At 41.1% G+C, this 20,652-nt stretch overlaps 1 protein-coding gene across 12 annotated transcripts in view; it reads left to right on the top strand.

The window, feature by feature from the left end:
* NRG1 (neuregulin 1) overlaps window positions 1–17,033 on the top strand; it is a 1,062,454-nt gene extending 1,045,421 nt beyond the window's left edge. For 11 of the 12 annotated variants that reach the window (XM_021076394.1, XM_021076398.1, XM_021076399.1 and 8 more), the window contains 5 exons: window positions 2,762–2,864; window positions 4,362–4,488; window positions 7,245–7,375; window positions 8,177–8,383; window positions 11,098–17,033. In XM_021076394.1, coding sequence (XP_020932053.1) covers window positions 2,762–2,864; window positions 4,362–4,488; window positions 7,245–7,375; window positions 8,177–8,383; window positions 11,098–11,749 — 1,220 coding nt within the window. In that variant the 3' untranslated portion in view covers window positions 11,750–17,033. Of the gene's footprint in view, window positions 1–2,761; window positions 2,865–4,361; window positions 4,489–7,244; window positions 7,376–8,176; window positions 8,384–10,576; window positions 10,719–11,097 lie in introns of all 12 variants that reach the window. The other variant, XM_021076400.1, reaches the window with a different exon arrangement.

Raw genomic sequence — 20,652 nt, 5'->3', positions numbered from 1 at the left:
AGTATTTCTCTTTGAATACATTTATTTTGTGAGGGTCACCTGATCTAGTAAACCATTGCAAAATCAGATAGAAACTTAGATGAGACTCTTAATGAATTCAGATGCTGATGTGAAAACAGAATCTTAATCCACATCTGTGTTCTGTGGGACTTGGGTTTAATTGGTTTATCTTGGCGCTTTTGCTTTGCCCTTTGGCCTTTACTGGGCTGCCTTTCTATTTCCATGACTGGTTTTCCTGGAAAATCAGAACCTTCTGACAGAACCTACGAAGAACGTACACCATTTGCTTACAAACCCAAGTCCATCTACACTTTTATTATTAACAACCACCCAAAACCTTGTCAAAAGAATCCCTGAGAGGCACTACACATTTCCCCCTTCAGCCCTTGGTTAGATCCCATTTTTCTAGGTGGCAGAAGCACTTTCCCAGTTTTTCTAAAGGTAGAATTGGGAAGGTAACAGCACCTCCAAGGGCTTGCCACGTTATAAGAAAAAAAAAAAAAAATAGAGTAAGAGAAAGAGGTATAGTAGGGTCTTCCTTTTCCAGGCAATGAAACTTGCCATTCCTGTTTCTTAACCAAATCATCACAACCAAAGGATCCCTGCTCTGAGTCCTCCATCCCAGAGGAGGACCAGTGGGGGTGATGCCTTTGCTGATTAGACATAAACTGATCTCGATGCCCTGGGTCAAGGCTGAGGCCCTAGAGGCATCAGCTCCCACATTAACACCTCTTGAAATTGAATTCCCTGTCCTGTGGCTGGGAGGGGGAGGGGAGGGCAGTAGACAGGAGCAATTAACGTCCAAGCATTTATATACCACGTCCTCATTTGACTTTGCGGCACAAAACCTATGTGACACCGCGCTCCGTCTGCTGGCCCACTGTTGCCCTCGCAATGCACCAGCTGCTTTGCTTTCTAATTGTGGCTTCCACGTGACTGCCAGCCTAGGGTAGGAGTTATGCTGTATGGGATAACCCTTCCAATTTTGCATCCACCTTTTCTCCCCACCCCAGCATCTCCTCCCTCTGGTTTTCTTTTATGTATTTATTTTTCCTCCCTTAGTATCGGGCATGCTGAGCCAGGGATTTCAGATGGCTCCTTCACTTCTTAACCTTGTTTTCCCTCCTACCTGGCCTCCTCCCTCTCTCCGTCATTCTGTCAGTCTGTCTGTTCTCTTGGTTTGTTTTCCTTTCCACTTCCAAACCTTTTGGTTTGTTTTTGTATAATCTCCGCAGCATTCTGGTCTTTTTACCCGCTGAATCTTTCTCCTTCTCCTCCTGTTAATAATCAGTGCTCTATTAATTTGATTTGACGATGTTCCTGACCTGTTAACTGGAATTTGATTACCATGGGCTTGGCTTGTAGGAAATGTTTTGATTCACGATAAAGTCTACTGTATCATAGAAATTACATTGCACTTTTTCATTCCAAGAAGAACTTCCTGCAAATTGCCCTTTCTCAGTAGAGAAAAAAGTGTGGGTACTGAGACAGAGAAGCCAAATTGAAATTTTCCATCAGGCCCAGGTTGATGTCTAGATAGAAGACCACCATTGATTGAATATTCCCCAGTTCTTGACCAGCTCCTTAATCCAAGTAGCAGATCCAGCTTGTAGGTCGAGTTCTCTTTCTCATTGAATTTGTGACTGTCTTCCACAAAAAGTGATCAGACCGTTTGGAAGCTTAGCTCCAAAGAGGATCAGGTTCACTATTAAATCAGCCAATCTTGTTAAGAACCTGACCACCCCACCCCACCCCCCAGTATAAGCAAGTTATTCCCACTAAAAAAAAACTGAGTTGCAAATAGAAAGCCTTTCCTAAATAAGACACCTTGGGGATACAGCAGAACCTTCACCTGGAAGTTCTAAGCACCACACTTCCTTAGTGCCACCTCCATTAGCTAATTTGCCAAGTTGGTCAACACAGGAAGGGACAGTCTATTCCAAACCATGTCTACCATTTGTGCTAGTGGTTTTGTATCGTGGTGAGTTAGGTCTAAGTACAACTGGTGAAGTCGTGATAATTGTTCTCAAAGGACTAATCTTCATCATGGCCCAGGATTATCCCACCCATCATACTGGGTTTCTCTGATACAGTGCCCTGCTATTCCATGTTGTGTTGCTTATGTTCATGTTTTACTGTTAAATCGTAGGGCTCCTGCCTCGGTTTTGTTGCTAACTACAAGTCAAGCTCATGTTTGAAAATGTCTTTGAGTTGAATTTTTTTTTTTTAAGTGAACAGTGACTCTTTGTAAAGACCATGGGAATACAAAATACCTGGGAAATCAAAAAAGGCTCAGGGTGAAGGCAGGGAAGGGGCCTGGGAAAATGGGAAGAAGGGAAGAAGGAAGATGAGGAGGGTCCCAGCAGTGCCACTTCCAGCTCTTTTTATTGGTGTGGATTCCTGTTGTCTTTGCAAGAGTTTTTTTTTTTCCGAAAAATGAAATCTACAGTGTTAACCAAATCGTTATTTTATAATTAATGTTTACGATTTGTCAGTTTCATCCATATATATTTATAGCTTGCAATTAAAGTAAATAAATAATATCATATTTTTATTATAAATGGCCCCCCAGTGGGCTTTGCTCTTTTCTGCCCAAAATGTAGTTCAGAGTCTACTGTTCCTTAAGTATGTCTGCAAAAGTAATGAATTGTCCAGTGTGCATTTTCTCGTGAACATGGACAATACAGCATGCCAACTGTTGGGTTGTAAGCCCCAGCTGGCCCAGGGAGCCTTGGTGACGTCTGCTCTCATCCCTTTCCAGAAGCGGAGGAGCTCTACCAGAAGCGAGTGCTGACCATCACTGGCATCTGCATCGCCCTGCTCGTGGTCGGCATCATGTGTGTGGTGGCCTACTGCAAAACCAAGTAAACATCCCCTCCCCCACCACCTCTCTCCTGACAGCAGCCGGACTCCACTGCCTAGTCTTGATGAAAAGGGAGGGGAGGATCCCAAAGGGACTTTTCTCCTGATATTTTGTCCTAAATAATCCATTTCGAGGCTGTTTCCTAACCACATACATTAGAAAGCTGTGCCTATTTGTGTGGCTATGTTCAGAAGATTTCTGATCATTGGCCATTTCCCTGTGACTCCAGAAAGGGTGGGGAAGGGGGCGGGATGGCAGAGGGACACAGATAGGGGCCTGCAGGTGTGGGTGTTCCTGAGAGGAACATGGTGGGTGCCCAGGTGTGCTTGTCATATTACTGCTGAGGACACATGCAATCTGCACTCGTACTCAGGAGATAAAGGAAACACTTGGTGGTATTTGAAATGCAGGGGTTCTTCAAAGGGGATGGTGATTATTTTTCAATTCCTTCTAATTCAGTTCTCAGTTCACATACTCCCAAGGTGGGATGTGCAAAAGGAATCTCTCAGGAGGAGAATCAAGCAAAACTTGCTTTGAAAGGATACAAGAGAAAACACTGAAACAGATTTGTGTTCACTTTTTTGGTCCTTTAAGCTGGGTCCATGTTAAGAAATATCTTGACCCACACGGACATGAATTCCTTTCACTTTCCTCTCACCCATAGAACTTCCACTTCAAGTGTGAAATAAGACTATTAAATTGTATTTTTTTTTTTGCCTCATCATATAAACCCTCATGCCAGAACCAACCAGGGGAATATTATTATGATTGAATTGAGGAAAAAAGACCGTATTCTTTTATGCCATAAAATCAAGGGCATGGTTGACATTTTCTTAATGGCCCAGGATTTAGTGTGTAGCCAGAATTTAGCCAATGATAGAAGCAAATAAGCCTTCACAGAATCCACCTTATGAGTCTTATTAGATTCAGTCTCCATATTTGAATATGCATTACCTAGTTATACCAAAAGAAGTGTTACTTCAGTAGGATCGTATTGTAATTGTGCCAAAATCTCCTTGGCAAAATAGCTACATAGCTTTACTTACAGACACACATTATGTATGATGCACAGATTCAAAACTAACAGCATTTTCTTGAAAGGCACACAGACAGGCAAAACTATACATCAGTTCAGACTCATCAGTTGCGCAGCATGCAATGTTACCTAAGACAAATGACCGTATGTAAGACATAGGCAAAGATGGATTAATTAGGAAAGTTGGGGTTTTAGCTGAAATCAACTTCTTTTTTTTTTTTTTTCCAACCTCTCAGAAGTCCAGTTAACTTTCTGTAAGTATCCCCTCCAGCTTAAATCTATTTAAGCTTGGTTCTATCTGCTAGGCATACATGATTCTCCTCCTGAGACAGAGGGGCAGGTCCTCCCCACCCCCTCCTTCACCACCAATCCACTGCCTTGAGTTTTGTGTTGGTAGAATTGACTGTACCAAAAAAATGTAAATAATAGAAACAAATAAGTGCTCCTTTTTGTCCTGACCAGGAAGCAGCGAAAAAAGCTTCACGACCGACTTCGGCAGAGTCTTCGGTCTGAACGAAACAACATGGTGAACATAGCCAACGGACCTCACCACCCTAATCCACCCCCTGAGAACGTCCAGCTGGTGAATGTATGTTGACTCTGGCCAGTGGAAAAGCTCAGCCACTCTCCTCTGTTCAGGCACCTTGAAGTTTATTTTCCAAAGCTCTTAGGCTCCTAGCTGCTGCCATTAATCACCAGGGCTTCCGGGAAGCCAGGAGAAAATAATGCGAACATTTTTTTAAGTGGATTTGGTGACTGTAAAACTGGCACATTTCCTCTTATAAAGTGTTCATTAAGGGGCTGGAATAATAACGTTGGGTTTGTTCTGCAGGGAAATCATACCCGGAAGAAGAGAAAAACATAAAGAAAAATAATAAAATTCATGACACAAGAATCAGAAGGAAATGTTTTATTTTTTTATACTTTAGAAATGAAGGCTGCTCCAGCCTATCACTGATTAGCACTGATGACTGAACTAAAGGCTATAATTTTTTTTTTCATTAGAGGCATTTCATGGTGCCTGATGACGTACCGATTCTGATTTGCAAACAGATAAATTAGGACATGAAAAGGTCAAGGCACTTATCAAACTTGCTTCAAACTAACAATTTAATACTTTCTCCTTCCCTGACTCTCTACATGATTCCAAACCCTCCAGATGAAATACAGCCTTCATCATTCAAATATATTTTAAAAAATTATTTACCAAACATTCTCCTTTAAATATAACAAAGTAATAGAATATTTGATCCTGAGAGTCTTTAGATAGCATCTTTTATACAGATAAAACCCCTTTTTTTACAGATAAAGGCTAGGCCGGAGCTGGATTCAGCTTTCCTGGCTTCTGGAGTATTGCTTACTCCATTTCTGGTTTTCTTCATACCCCTCTGATGTTTGGCTTTTTATAGGCAAAGCTGGAAGATTATAGTGCAGTACTATTTTCTGTCCTACAGTCGAAGATATATTTTGTTCGAGCAGATATATCAGAGATCCCCAAGTTCAGGGTTGCTGGTTGTTCAACCACCAGCAAATCCCACAAGAAAGCCCTACAGGAGACTGTTAGGTTTCCTCCCCTTTACCTGTGTGTTCATAAGAATGTACTGCACAGTTGATAAATGCATTCAGTAGTGACACACCTGTAATCTGTCATTTTATGTGTTATAATACATAGGAAGCAGAAGGAGTGCCTGGATTCCAAGCTATGTGGCTGTGGGCTTTAACTTTTTATTTATTTTTTTCATTTTTGGCTGCCCCATGGCACATGTAGCTCCCAGGCTAGGGATTAGATCTGAGTCACAGTTGTGACCTAAGTGGCAATGCCAGGTCCCTAACCCATTGTGCCAGGCCGGGGATCAAACCCACCGATCACATTGCACCTGAGCAGGAGCTCCAACTTTTCTAAACTCTATTTCTTCATTATGAAAACAGTCCTAAAAATAATACTGACTTCAAAAAATTTTTGTGGGCATTAAAAAAAGATAATCTATACAAAACACTTAGCCCAGTGGCATTAAGTGAGTGTTGTATAATCATTAAATATTATTTTCATTAGATTCGTTGAGTTTACATCACCTTCCAGGAGCAAGAGTCCTTTGATGCTCAGACTAGAAATAGCTCATTACATGTGACAATGCCATCTTTTCCTTAAAGCAAAGATCCACATGGAATAGTCTTCCCTCCAAGAGAACCAGCTAGAGCTTCAAGCATATTTCAAGTTACATATATTCAATTCTTTAACTTTTAATTTTTGGCGGTGCATGTGGAAGTTGGCATGTGGAAGTTCCCAGGTTAGGAATCAAACTTGAGCCATAGCTGTGACCCAAGCCATATCAGTGACAATGCTGGATGCATAACTGCTAGGTTACCAGGGAGCTCCATATCAGGTTCTTTTAGAGCCCATAAACCATTAGATTATAAAGTGCCCTGTATGATCTAAGGCTATTCCTGTCCATTCCCTTTCCAGTTATTTAGCTCAATTTGGTGTAAATACTAACAGCATTTAAAACAAATTATAGGGAGTTCCCTGGTGGCTCAGCAGGTTAATGATCCAGCACTGTCACTGCTGTGGTGCAGGTTTGATTCCTGGCCAGGGAACTTCTACATACTGAGGTCATGGCCAATGGGAAAAAAAAAAAAATTTAAAATGTTCCTCTCTCATTAGTAAAAGGCAGTAATAGCTACTGTGATTTGGTGTTGAAATAATGTAGAATGTACTTGGACTCATTGTAAGACCCTCAAACTATTATGTGATTTGTCAAGATGTGTAACCTTGGCAACTGCTGTAAGTAGTTTAAATCTCTCTGTAGCCCTGTTAGTCTTACCACTGATAGCAAGTTAAAAATTTTAGTGGTATCATTATGGCAACATGGACACTGGGAAATTGAAAGGGAAAGGTAGATCCAAAATATAGAGTTTTTTTAAAAAAATCTTCTAATGGCTTGAAATTTGAAATAAAACAAACCATCTCTGTGCTTTTGTTTCATTCAAATATCTGTTTGACTTGCAACAACTATTACAATAATAAGTAGTAAGAAGACTTTTGCATTGAATTCTCATGTTATCAATTGGAAACAAAGAAGACGCAGGTCTGTTTCTCAACAATGTGGTGGTAATTGTAGGCCTTACATTGCATGCATATCCAAAGAGTAATTCATCAGCTCCACTTACCTAATCTAAAAGCCTTGGTAGCCAGCATGGGATTTTCCCTTTGGCCACTGGAGAAATGAATGTATGAGGAAGCATGTGCTAGAGTAGATTTGGGTGTGTGTGTGTTTGTGTGTGTGTGTGACAATGTTAGCATTTTGATTTCCCTGAATCTTCAAGTTGTGCCTTTTCTTTATCCAGCAATACGTGTCTAAAAATGTCATCTCTAGTGAGCATATCGTCGAGAGAGAGGCAGAGACATCTTTTTCCACCAGTCACTACACTTCAACAGCTCATCACTCCACGACCGTCACCCAGACTCCCAGTCACAGGTATGAGAATTTAAAAATTGCATAGCCTTTCTCCAAGAACAAATCTTGACACATTGCCTTTTGCCCACCCTGCCAAAAAAAAAAAAAAAAAAAAAAAAAAAAAAAAAAAGGATGGGGGATACTTCTGAGGCAGAGAGGAGGTACAGTAAAATGTATGGCTTGGGACAAAAACTAACTCCGGGCATGAACTGGCTCTGTCGCTTAATTGCTGTTTGAATTTGAGCCTCCATTTTTCATCACCAAAATAAAGGGAAACAATACCTACCTTAGAGGATTGGTGTTCCTCACCATTCACAGAATTGCTTCACTGAGAAGAGTGAATACTTAAGAGTTGACTTCTTCTCATGGTTGAGTTGCCCTGGGATATGCACATGAGAATTGGCTAAATGGCTGAACCCTAAATTCTTAAATGCCCTGGCGATCCACATTTAAGTGTGGGTGATCAAGGGCAGCAGGAGACTTCCAAATGGAGGGCGTAAGGCAAGTGTTTCCTTAGTCAAAGCCACTCAAGAACAGAGAGACTCTAAGAGACTCAGTACAAAGTGGCATTTGATAAATGTGTGTTGAATGGGTAAACAAATGAATAAAGTATATCCTTGCAAAGTCAGTCTAAATCAAGATCCTTTCTATAGCAAACATCTTTAGAAACACTTCTATTCTGAGACAAGTCAGGTCATAATGAACAACTGATATACCAGTCATTTCCAATACTTGTCAGATCACTTTCTTTCATTTCCATTTGTGCATATAATTAAAAATATATGTATTTATCTCTCTTTGCTTCTCACTTTTCCCATGTAGCTGGAGCAATGGACACACAGAAAGCATCCTTTCAGAAAGCCACTCTGTAATCATGATGTCATCAGTAGAAAATAGTAGGCACAGCAGCCCCACTGGGGGCCCAAGAGGACGTCTTAATGGCTTGGGAGGCCCTCGAGAATGTAACAGCTTCCTCAGGCATGCCAGAGAAACCCCTGACTCCTACCGAGACTCTCCTCATAGTGAAAGGTAAAACCGAAGGGCAAAGCTACCGCAGAGGAGAAAGAACCCCAGTAAGCGCATCCCCGTGAGCACCTGCGGTCCCACCTAAGGAATCTGCTCTAATGAGAATAAGGGGCGCAGTTGCCTGTGCTAGGAGTGCTCCTAGTTGATGAAGCCATCTTTTGGTTTGACTGAACTCGTTTCCTCCAAGCTTCTTGCGTCGTCCAAGTGGCTGCCAGGCAACAGACTCTTAAAGAGCTGGAATGATTTGATGTGGAAGGTGCAGCAACCTTGGAGTTCCTAGCTCTGATCTTAGGCTCAGACCCCCTGGGGAGGTCTCAGCCTCCTCAGTTGTAACTTTAGAGCGATGGCATTCGTGAGTGATCAGGACCCTTCTAGAATGTTAAGTTGCCAGTTATCCAAACTCTGGTCGAGCTGGCCTCCTGTTCTCATGTGTTAACTCTTCCTTACCTTCCAGCCTCAGTTAAATCAAATCAAGGGCTGTGTCATTGCTGACTGTCATGGGGAACCACTGCATTGCTTTGCACCACAGAGTATCCCTTTTATGAAATTCCAAAAAGGGATGAATTCATAAATCACTTGTACACTTCATGCTGCAGTCTTCATAGAGGGTTTCAAAGCAGATATTGCCTTTGATGCGGCCCTTGTTCCAGAATGTGTTGGCTTTCTTCTGAAGCTATTGGGCTGGGTAGAGAGGAGTCACAACAAAGGTAAAATAAAGAACAGAGGGCAGTAAATGGAAAGGGATGCTTAATAGGAATATTGAATTCATAGATTTTTTTGATCCATTTCCACCTAAACTGGGAGAGAGTTATATCCAACCAGCATTCTTAGCCTATCAGTAAGCTGTTACTTGTTTGTTTTCAAAACTGGTGGGGTTTTTGTCTGTTTGTTTGCTTGTTTCCTTTATGGTCATCTCAGTCTAATCTTTGACCACTTGCTAAAAGATTTACATAATGTCTAAGCCATATTTACTTTGTTTTCATGGGTGGAGAGAATTTTGATACACTCTTCCACTCATGCTCTGGGAAATACAACAAAAGATGACCAATTTGGGGTCTGCAGGTCATATAGAGCCTGCTGATTACTTTTTCAAAGGCCTTTACCCCAAAATGGTATTTCAGAATTATATGAAACTAGAGGTTTCTCTGTGGCTCATCCACCAAAAAGTAAGCATGGTCCAAAACTGGTTTAAAACATTAGTCTTAAATCCATGTGATGATATCTTTATGTATGAAGTCTGTCCTAATTCAGTCCTTTTAGAACCCTGAAAAAATAAGTAGGGGATAAATTCTTTCTTCATCACTCCTTGAGATACTTGTCTTTAAAGGTTGGCATTTCCTTGCTGTGGTAGGTAGGCTTTTTCACGTACCCCAGGTATTAACCAGGACACCAAATATACCTGAACCTAGAGATCATGGAGAGAAAAGATGAATCACTTCTATGGGGTGGTTGAATTTGGATTAGCATTTCTCAGAGAGCTTAATTTAAGTATCCCCCAAACAGAAAGTCTGAAGCCTTGAGTCCCAAATATTTCCATCTCGAGACACTTTCCCATTTTAGACACAGCCAGATCGCACCTCCATATGACTCAGAATCATGGCTGAAAAGCAGGAGAGTTCATTGGTTTCCTGTTCCTGTTAGCTAGAGTTCAGATGACAGTGTCCTGTGTCCTCACAGGTCATGTCAAATTAGACTCTGCAAATGCCAGCGCGAAGAAAAGAGTCCTTTAGTGCTGTGCCTTGGTGACATTTTTATCAAAGCTGAGAAATGTGACTCTGAATAAGCCACATCTTTCTCAGTGCTGTGCCAGGTCTTTTTGTTCTGGGGGAAGAATGTACAATATGGTTTTTAAAAAAAATGATACCCTCAATGTCTTGACAATGAAACTCACTGAGCTTTATCAGACATAACCTGACCTAAGGTGACCCGGTCCGACCACTCTTGAACAGCCATAAAAGATAAGCCAGAGACAAGACAGAGGCAGCTGTGGGTTTTGGGAAGAAAGGTAGACCAGAGATTGGACAGAACTATAAAGATGAACATTTAAGTTACCTTTGAATGGCATGGTCGCTGGGATGGAGTGTTGCAAAGGGCATGTTAAGAAGTAGCATTTCGTGGAAAAAGTAAAAGCACACAAATGTGTTACACTGTTATCAGGAATCAATCTAAGTTACTATGCTCTTTTTTTTTCATAAGACATAACCTTATAGCTGAGCTAAGGAGAAACAAGGCCCACAGATCCAAATGCATCCAAATCCAGCTATCTGCAACTCATCTTAGAGCTTCTTCCATTCCCCATTTGGGCTTCATTCTCTAAGACCCCTTGGCCTTTAGGAAGGTATAGTATTTAAGCAATGCTTCTTTCCCTTCCGAATCCCTGAGCCTTGGTCTCTATAAACTGAGAGTTTCCGTGACCTAGTACCTTCTTAACTCACATGCTTTTATTTAAAACCATAATGAGATGGAAAATCCCAAACGCTCTGATGAGCTAGGCAAATGAGCTGATCTTTGCATGCACTCCCGTGAGAATACTCTTGGCTACATAATGTTAGATTCCAAGGGTGCTGAATGTTCTAGGGTCAACACCGAGAGGTAGACAATGAAGAGCAATTCTCTGTTCTCTGATGATGTGATATCGTGAACTCTGTCCCCTTCCCCTTCCTGCTCTCCGCCTCTTCTTCCACCACACTGATGTGGGGTATTCTGTGCTCACACAGGTATGTGTCAGCCATGACCACCCCGGCTCGTATGTCACCTGTAGATTTCCACACGCCAAGCTCCCCCAAATCGCCCCCTTCGGAAATGTCTCCACCCATGTCGAGCACGACGGTGTCCATGCCCTCCATGGCCATCAGCCCCTTTGTGGAAGAAGAGAGACCCCTGCTTCTCGTGACACCGCCACGCCTGCGGGAGAAATATGACCACCACTCTCAGCAGTTCAGCTCCGCCCATTGCAACCCCGCGCATGAGAGCAACAGCCTGCCTCCCAGCCCCTTAAGGATAGTGGAGGATGAGGAATATGAAACCACCCAGGAGTATGAACCGGCTCAGGAGCCTGATAAGAAACTCACCAACAGCCGGCGGGCCAAAAGAACCAAGCCCAATGGCCACATTGCCAACAGGTCCGAAATGGACAGCAACACAAGCGCTGAGAGCAGTAACTCAGAGAGCGAGACGGAAGATGAGCGAGTCGGGGAAGATACACCCTTCCTGGGCATACAGAACCCCCTGGCAGCCAGCCTTGAGGTGGCACCTGCCTTCCGGCTGGCTGACGGCAGGACTAACCCAGCAGGTCGCTTCTCTCCACAGGAAGAATTGCAAGCCCGGCTGTCCAGTGTAATCGCTAACCAAGACCCTATTGCTGTATAAAACCTAAATCCACCCATAGATTCACCTGTAAAACTTTATTTTATATAATAAAGTATTCCACCTTAAATTAAACAATTTATTTTATTTTAGCAGTTCTGCAAATAGAAAACAGGAAAAAAAACTTTTATAAATTAAATATATGTATGTACAAATGTGTTATGTGCCATATGTAGCAATTTTTTACAGTATTTCCAAACGAGAAAGATATCAATGGTGCCTTTATGTTCTGTTCTGTCGAGAGCAAGTTTTGTATCGTTCCCGTGATTGCTTCTCCACAGTATTTCAGCAAACCACCCCTTCCCCCCCATCCCTGCCATGTATTCTGTTTTTGCTGGCTTTTTGTGCATTGCATTATAATGTTGACCGGATGTATGATTTGCAAGATTTACAACTGTCCCTATGTTTGCTTCGAGTAATACCTGTTCAATATGTCTTATAATGGCACATCCATCCCCAAGCTCCCCTTTTGTATGTAGTTTTCTTTTGCTTTCAGTATACGAAATGAGTTGTGTCTACTCTGCCAGCCAAAGGTTTACTTCATTGGGCTCTGAGATAATAGTAGATCCAACAGCATGCTACTATTAATTACAGCAGGAAACTGCATTAAGTCATGTTAAATATTAGGAAGAAAGTAATATTGTGATTTTAAAAAACTATATTATTAATCAGAAGACAGCTTGCTCTGGCTAAAAGGAGCTACCATTTACTTTATTTTGATTGATTTTTCTCGACCCCAAAAAAGCAAGTGTTCAGGATAGCAAAGAAAATGGGTTCTGGCCAGGATCAGAGTAAAATCCAGCTCCTGATTCAAGGACTCAGTTTCACTTTCTCTCGGAGTGCATGATACAGCGGCTTCCCTAGTTGAAGAGCAAACTGTGGCTGAAAGAAATGCAATCATCTCTGACTTGGGTTTTTCACTGATTCTGGAGCTAGTGATTGGCTGTGTCATCTCAGTCAAGAACACACATGTCATGGCACAAAATCCCCAGCTTCAACAGCATGCTTAGCCATTTGTCTGAACTACTTCTAGAGTGAAATGTGTCTGCTGTACATAGTGGTGACCTGTCCTCTTAGGGAAATGCTTCTGTCTTAGACTGTCTGGAAGGGTGAATATAGAGAAGACACAGGGAGAGGAGCTTGGTGACTTGGTCAATAATTTTTCAGTTCTTTTGCCCATTCCTTTGTCCTCATTATTTGTCTCTTGTTTTTCAATGTGGCCTTGCTTAGGTCAGAACTGTGCATGAACATTTTTGTCAGGAATAGCCAGTGTTCTTGTGATTTGGGATTGGTAAGAACCTCCCTTGAGTGACAATTTATCAGGAAATGTCAATAGTCTTGGAAAGATTGCACCACGCAGAAGTGAAGCCCACCTGTGCCCTGCTCTTCCACTATGCAGCTGTATCACCCACTGTTTTTCCCCTTTTCACTTTACTGTCAGGATTAAGATGGGTCTACACTTTGCATGTTCCCTTGTGATTGCCAATCCAAGGAAGGTGTACAGGTAAAAACATTTGAAATAATTGCCAATCCAGGAAAAGAAGAGAACTCTTTTTTTTTTTTTTTTTTTTTTTTTTTAAATCACAGACCCTCTTTCATGCCCTACCTGATAGCTGTCAGGTCAGGCCACAGCTTTACTTAGGTTCCAAGTAGCTTCCTAGGAATGATAGGATGAAATGGGAAACAGGTTAGGAGGGGGTACAGAAAACCAGGTATGAAGTCAAGGGAGTGACTCCTGTTCACAGGTAAACTGAATCTATTTCTTCAGCAAATCTCTATGTTAAAATGAAAAGGAAGAGGTGACATCCAAGTAGGTCTTAGAAAAATAGTGCAGGCTGGGCATGAGTCATGTCATTTAGCTTCTAAGTGTTTCTACCATCCACAGACACCTACAGGTCCAGGAAGTCACTCTTAGGATTTGGTATCCCAAAATATCCCTCATTGTTCCAGGCCACTTACTGCACACAGAAGTGTCCTGATTTGCTTGTTCACCTATCCCAAGGAGCCCCTGACAACTGTACAAGTTGCACTGATTCCCCACTTCTGTAGATATGAGTAAGCTCATGGCAGGGGCAAGAAAAGAGTCAACCATAAGACGTTCTCTAAATTATTTCAATACTGTCTTTGAAGACCTTGACTCATTCTTAGACTAGTTCCATAAAGAAATTCCTACCCTCGTTAAAACTCTAAAATTTCTATTTCAAATTCTTCAGGCAGTGGAGTATTCTGGAGAATGTCAGAAATAGATAAACTCTTGTGTCAAAGCAATGAACAACATTTCCCTCAGTATGAAAAACTGCTGTCTGTTTTCAAGTTGCAACAATATATCAGAATTGAAGACAAAAGGAAATTTCATTTCCAACTTGCTCTGGTCACTTACAGAGGTGGCCTATCAGTTGAGACAGGCTTGCTGTCCCTAGATTCCCTTGATCAAAAAAGCCACCTGACACCTCAGGGCTACCTGCTTCAGCCACCAGAGGTGTGTTCACAGGGACATCGCTGAGATGTTTAATTGCCACCCTGCCTGTTTATAAACTCAGGAGCACAGTGGCAATGCAAAGGAGGGTGAACCTACATCCCCAGCACATGGGAAGCTTTTGTGGGTCTTCAGGCAGCGGAAATTGCCCAGAAGTTTGACAGCGACTTTGTTTCCTGGGTCTGAAATTATATCCCACTAAGGAATCTGCAGTAGAGCATAATATATGCAAAACTCCTTTTTCTCACTCCAGATCCTTTTTCTATCCTACTCTCTCTCCTTGCCTGGTATGACTTTTGCTTTGGAGGAATGCCTGGACATCTCGTGCTTTCTACAAAGTGGCACTCTGCCCAGGTATATGTGAATGGGCCCCAAAGGCCAAAATGCCATAGCTTCCTTCTCTAAGTGTGACTGTCTTGATAGAGTTTATCCAGGGTAACTTGCTCAGTAACTATTCCTTTTTTTTTTTTTTCCGGCCTGGGGTTGAAAGGTGCATGGCTCAAATTTGTGAAAATAAAGAAGACCTAGTTTTATCTTTTACTACTGGCTTCATCCTACCAGCCACAGAGATTTCTATCCACAAAGACCCATGAAACATGGCAGAGAAATGCAGACAAAGGAAATGGCCACATATCACAAATTCTATTATATATTCTTTTGTAAATACACATTGTACATTTTTTGGATGTTTTCCGAAATCATTTACTGTCTTTATGAGTTAATGTCAGTTTTTTTTTTTTAACTCTCTCAACTTACTGTGTAACATTGTAAATAACATAATGTCCTTTATTATTTATATTGAAACATCTAACATAGAGTTGTTTTCATATAAGTTTAAGATAAATGTCAAAAATATATGTTTTTTTGTTTTTTCTTTGCTTTAAAATTATGTATCTTTTCCTTTTTCTTTTTTTTTTTAAGAATAATTTATTGTTCAGGAGAAAGAATGTATATGTAATTGAAACTATTTGAAGAATGCACATTTGAAGGCCGTGAGGTACTGATAAACTAAAGAATTTATTATCCAAAATACTAAGCAATAAGTAATTGTGATTTATTTAAAGTTCTGTTCCTTTTCCATGAAAGACATACTGCAATAAAAATGCCACTCTACGGCTATCTGGGAGTGTTGGTCAGCAGACAGATGGTCCAGTCTGTTAGACCAGCACCTTTCCTTTGACTGTGATGCTTGTGCTAACTTAGGCCTGTGTTTGATGGACCCCATGATCATCTTGTCTGTCCATTGCTTTTGCCACCCTGCCTATTCTTGAGTCATCTTCTGACTGTTGATTGTGCTTACCACTGTATTCCTGTTGAAGGGGTTACAACTTAGCAATATGATAGTTTCTTCCCCTCCACCCCAACCTCAGACGCAATAACATATCAGAAGGGACATTTGAGGGCAAGATTGCCGGGATCCTAATGATAATCATTTTCAGTGGAGACAGCAAACAACTTCTTCATGTCAGCGTGGAAACCCATTCAGTCATGGAAAGAAAACCCATTACCGTGGTTCCAATAATCTGATGACTGCTAGGGCCTGAAGACAGCCAGTCAGAACCCGGCTCTGCTAAGCTTGCCTGTAGCTTTCATAAATGTACTTTCTCCACCAGGCCCATGATTTATCGATTCACCATTTTAAGAGAAAACAAGGCAAAAGTGGGTTCTTTCCTCTTCATGCTGACTGTCTGTCAGTCAAACTCATCATCCTTCTTACTGCTCAGGGAAGGGCCTATATGTGAGACATTTCCCACATTCTAAGATTTACCATCTCTTCTTGAAATTAGCCTAAAACGAAGCCATATTTTAGCAAATAGCTCTTTGCATGGGTGGTACTTTTTATCTATTTCCAGCCTCTTACTCATTATCCCAGATGGGATCAGGACTTCTGAAATAGGTGGAGTCAGCAATCCTCTGGGGTGACCATGGGCCTCCTCTGGAGTTTGAGGGTGACCTGAAGCTCCCCATCAAAATCCACTTCTGAATCAGTATGCAATTCCTATTACCTGGTGATAGATCCACTCGTGTCATCTCCAAAGCAGTCTGGGTGTCTAGGAGATTCAAAGAGGGACTCTGTAGTGTGTTTTTTCTATTGATATTACTGAATTTTCAAAACTGGTCGGAATCTTCATATTTGTATCAAAATGGGTGTACACACAAACACACAAATACACACACATACAAATTCTTAACCCGCTATTCTGAAGTCACCACATTCACTCATTTGTCCAATTCACCCAACCAGCCATTCAGCAAATCAAGGAGTTCACAAAATATTTAAAAATTAAAGATGAAGACACTTCCCTGTGTCTTCCATTTATAGCTGAGGCTTTGCCCATTCCCCAAATGGAAAACTACAAGCAGCTGTCTTAGTAATTGAGCTAAAAATTGGGTGCCTAAAATATATTGATATTGGAGGCAGAAGCCTGTGTGATGGAGGGCAGTGTGGAGACAGCAGAGATTCACAGGGAGCCACATTAAATATCTAGATAATTATTAAATCCTCCATTTACTTTAACCATGTAGACCCTTGAATGTCAAATTCAGGCAAGCTTTGCAAACTAGCAAACAATCTGTCTTTCCAACCTAATGTCTTCCCCATCATTAGATTTCTTGGTTCTCTGTCCTTATGATAAATGACAACGGGACTTGAAGTCAGAGACTTGGGGTTAAGCAAGGCAATTCTGAAATCTGGAGGTTTAGGAGGCTGGAAGGAGTGGAAAATTTTGATGATCTCATGTAGTATCACTTTGCACTCTATCTCTGACTTGCTCTTTCTCAAATGGAAGAAATAAAATAAACTGATGGAAACTCTTACTCCAAGAGATTAATTTGGGAGGAAATTAGAAATGCTTTTAGTTTACCCAAGAACCTTCCTGCTGCTACAGAAAACTACAATATCCCTGACCTTTAAGGTGGCTGTTAGACAGTAGTCAGACTCTCTTCTCTATGTACTTTTGGCTCCTGTTGACCTTCTAGCATGCCCACTATTGGACCTCTCTACCAAACTGTTGGTTTTGAACTTCACTGAGCTCCAAAATACCACCCATCCACCGGGGGGATAGAAAAGGAAATTTGCTACCTGGAGGAAACCTGACATGACCCACCTGATCTTTTTAAAAACAGACCAGGAGAGGGAGACCAGTGATTCTTAAAGAGGAAACAGAAAATGGGGAAATTGTTTCACCCAGAATCATTCTCTAATCCCCTGCTTCAAATGAACTTTTGAGGACAGAATTTGATGGAAGAAACACCACCACTTCCCACCCCCACAACATGCCAAAGAGGCTAGAGAATTATCACCTTTGTAGATATAAACGTCTTTAATAGCTTATGTATGTATTTGTGGATATGCAGAGAAATAAACCATTAAGTATAATAACATTGTATAATAGTTTAGACTTAACAATATTTTTTATTTCTTGTTCATTCTCCTCAGGCTGTGGGGTGGTGGCATGCTAGCTAAATCATGAGGGAAACTTGATTTAAAATCTTTAAGGTTAAAAATCTTTCCCGGAGCTACACATCTAGTGAGTCGCAGAGGTCGTGTTGTACCTGGATGTTCTGACCACAACTCTTATTTCTCTGGTGGTACTTCTCCCCTCCCTGCTAAACCAAGCACAGAAAACACTTTCTTTCTCAGCCCTTCCTCCCATGGACAGTACATGTTCCATGCAAAATCAAGTTTGTAATTCAAAGACTATGAGCTCCTCTGGTTTTGGTATCAAGTTACCCAATTCCCTTGGCTGAATGTCTCTCTTCCCCTTTCCCCACACATAGCTTGCCAAGGAAATGAAGTGTATGTAGCCAGGGGGATAAATGCACAATTTCAACATGTAGGTAGCATCTTATACTGCAAAGAGGAAAGGCTTTGCCATCAAAGCACTGTCCTCAATACTTAACAACTTTGTAAATTTGGACAATTTCCTCCTCCAAGCTTATGTCCTGATCCCTAACATGGGAATCTAACTGACTTTACAAAGCCCTGGCGTAGTGAAGAATACATCTGAATACATGGAAGGAAGCCAGAAAATGTCTAGCACATAGTCAGCATTCAACCCCTACCTCGGCTCCTTCCCCTCTAGGTTCTTAATTTGGAAACCTAAATTTTTCACTCCCAAAGGGCACAATCCACATTGCACAAACTTATCAAATAAACATTTTTTATCATGTCTCCAATCCAGTGCCAATAAGCAAATTCCTTTTCAATAACAACTGAATGTTGAGCAGCATAATTATTTAAAAAGATATAAGGTTGCAGCTTTAAAAAGTTCTTTATGTTTGCTTCTATTTAGCCACATTGTTTCCCATAAACTCTCTCATTTTTAATGGCTTCTTGCATTAATGTTTCATCATAATTTCTAGGAAGTTTGCTGAACCATCAGTCTTTGTAGAGTTTTCTTCAAACTTCATTGCAAACAAACAAAAAGCAAATGATAAAATGATCCTAAGTTGACAGTGTATCCATACACACCCATTTACCTTGGTGTACCACCCAGGATGTTCAAATTAAATCATTAGATTACATCCAGACTGTCTACTTCTTTAAAACAAACAAACAAACAAACAAAAAACTGTAATCCAGGCAAAGTCTGCAGAGTGAAATAATTAGAAGAGTCTGATCTTAGATTAATGCCTACATGTAAGAAACTATATTATTTATGGATGTTTCTCACCCACTTCCATTCTCTATCCTATAATTCTTCAAATTCTATTCAGTTTTTATGCATAAAACAGGATGCTTTTTCCTCATCCTGAGTATGACGCAATGAATAATTTAGAGGCTTCAGCTTTTTGGATTCCATCCTTTCAAGCTGCATCCTACATCTAGGGTGACTTGGCCTGCTACCTACCATCCAACTTGTGGTGTGGTTAATATAGTTATATTGTTAAAGACAAGAGTGTCTAATCTCATTGTTCACACATTATCCTTCATTAAAAAAAAAAATGTATTTCACTGAAAATAACCCTAACTCTAACGCCTCCCTATACAAATAATACATGGGGAAGTATTCTTTTGATTTGAAGGAAATAATCTAGATGTTAAACTTTGTATCCTGTTCTTTGTGAGTTCTCACTGGGAGTTAAGCAAACACTTATTTTTCATTCCATGACTTTCATGAGTTGATTCCATCCTTTCTGACCTCGAGCCCTTCTCTTGAAGCAAGATGCTTAGAGTGCTTCCCCAGGGTTTGGGGGTTCAAGCTAGGGTAGTTGTCAAGTGCCCCTCCTCTCCCAGTTTCCCACAGTTGAGCCTGAAGTGAACATTTAATCTTTGAGGGAAGAGTCTTCATTCATATGCATTTTAGCAGCTAATAAGGTAACACATTTTCTCCTTGGATCTAGACTCTCCATCAAGAAGAATCAGAAAATGAGAAGACGCTTTAGGTGACAACTGCTTGTTCTGAGCTCCTTGATTCTCAGCAACCAGGTTCCTTCCTGATTATGACATGATTCTGTCCTTGTACAAGAATGTCTTCCTGCAAACATCCCATCCTCTCTTCCAAATAATCCTAAAATCTTTAAGTAAAGACCTCCCCTAGTAACTCCTTAATTTTAGACCACCACTGATCTTTCTGATTGCAAAAATCCAAAGCCATAGGACAATATATCTTCACATTTGGATCAAAAATTTAGTCAGAAATTATGGGGTTTCAGACTTAAAGCAATTTTATTAGACTAGGAAAACTTCCTTGCTTTGTTGTAGGAACTACAGTAGATTTTAGGGCAGAGTCAGAGGGTGTCACCAGTGCTTGACCAAAAACCTTCCACAACATGAAACTATGCTAACTCCACCAGACATTTAGAGGTCTGCTCTGTTTATCTGAGGCTAAGGAGTGAATGGAAAGACCTTGAATCCTTCCTCTTGAGGCGTTAATGCGGAGTTAATGAGATTTAGGGTTCCATTTAGGGTCAAAATCATGTCAAGTATCAAGAAAAAGAACAACTAAGGGAAAATACCTCTTCACCTGGTTAAGAGAGCTCCAAGTCATCCAGGGAACAAGCCAGAACCTGAGAAATATTCTAGATTTCTCACTCCACATATAATGGATGTCAATGGTGATTATACCACTGATACATCATACATGTGCCTCCCCTCTTTCAGAGCCCCGCTGCTGCTTGCTTTCTTGGTCATGCCCTCATCACTGGGCCCTGTTAGCCTCCTAACCATCTGCTTCCTTCAACTCCTCTGGGGCATCCTTCACATCCTGCAAGAAGGTCCTAACTTGCAAACTCCATGGTGCCATTCTCCTGGTTGGAACACTTCCATGGCACCCCTCAAAGCTTAACTCAGAATGATGTAGGGTGTCCTTCTCAGGATGGTTTCTGCCAAATTCTAGCTCATTTTCTGCTTTCACGCTTCACTCCACCTGATGATTTTCTAGTTTCCAAACACTACATCAGTGTTTATCAAACTCTAGTCATTGGT

The sequence above is a fragment of the Sus scrofa genome, chromosome 15, assembly GCF_000003025.6.
Source record: "Sus scrofa isolate TJ Tabasco breed Duroc chromosome 15, Sscrofa11.1, whole genome shotgun sequence".
Taxonomy (NCBI): Eukaryota; Metazoa; Chordata; class Mammalia; order Artiodactyla; family Suidae; genus Sus; species Sus scrofa.
This window is presented reverse-complemented; position numbering and strand designations above follow the sequence as displayed.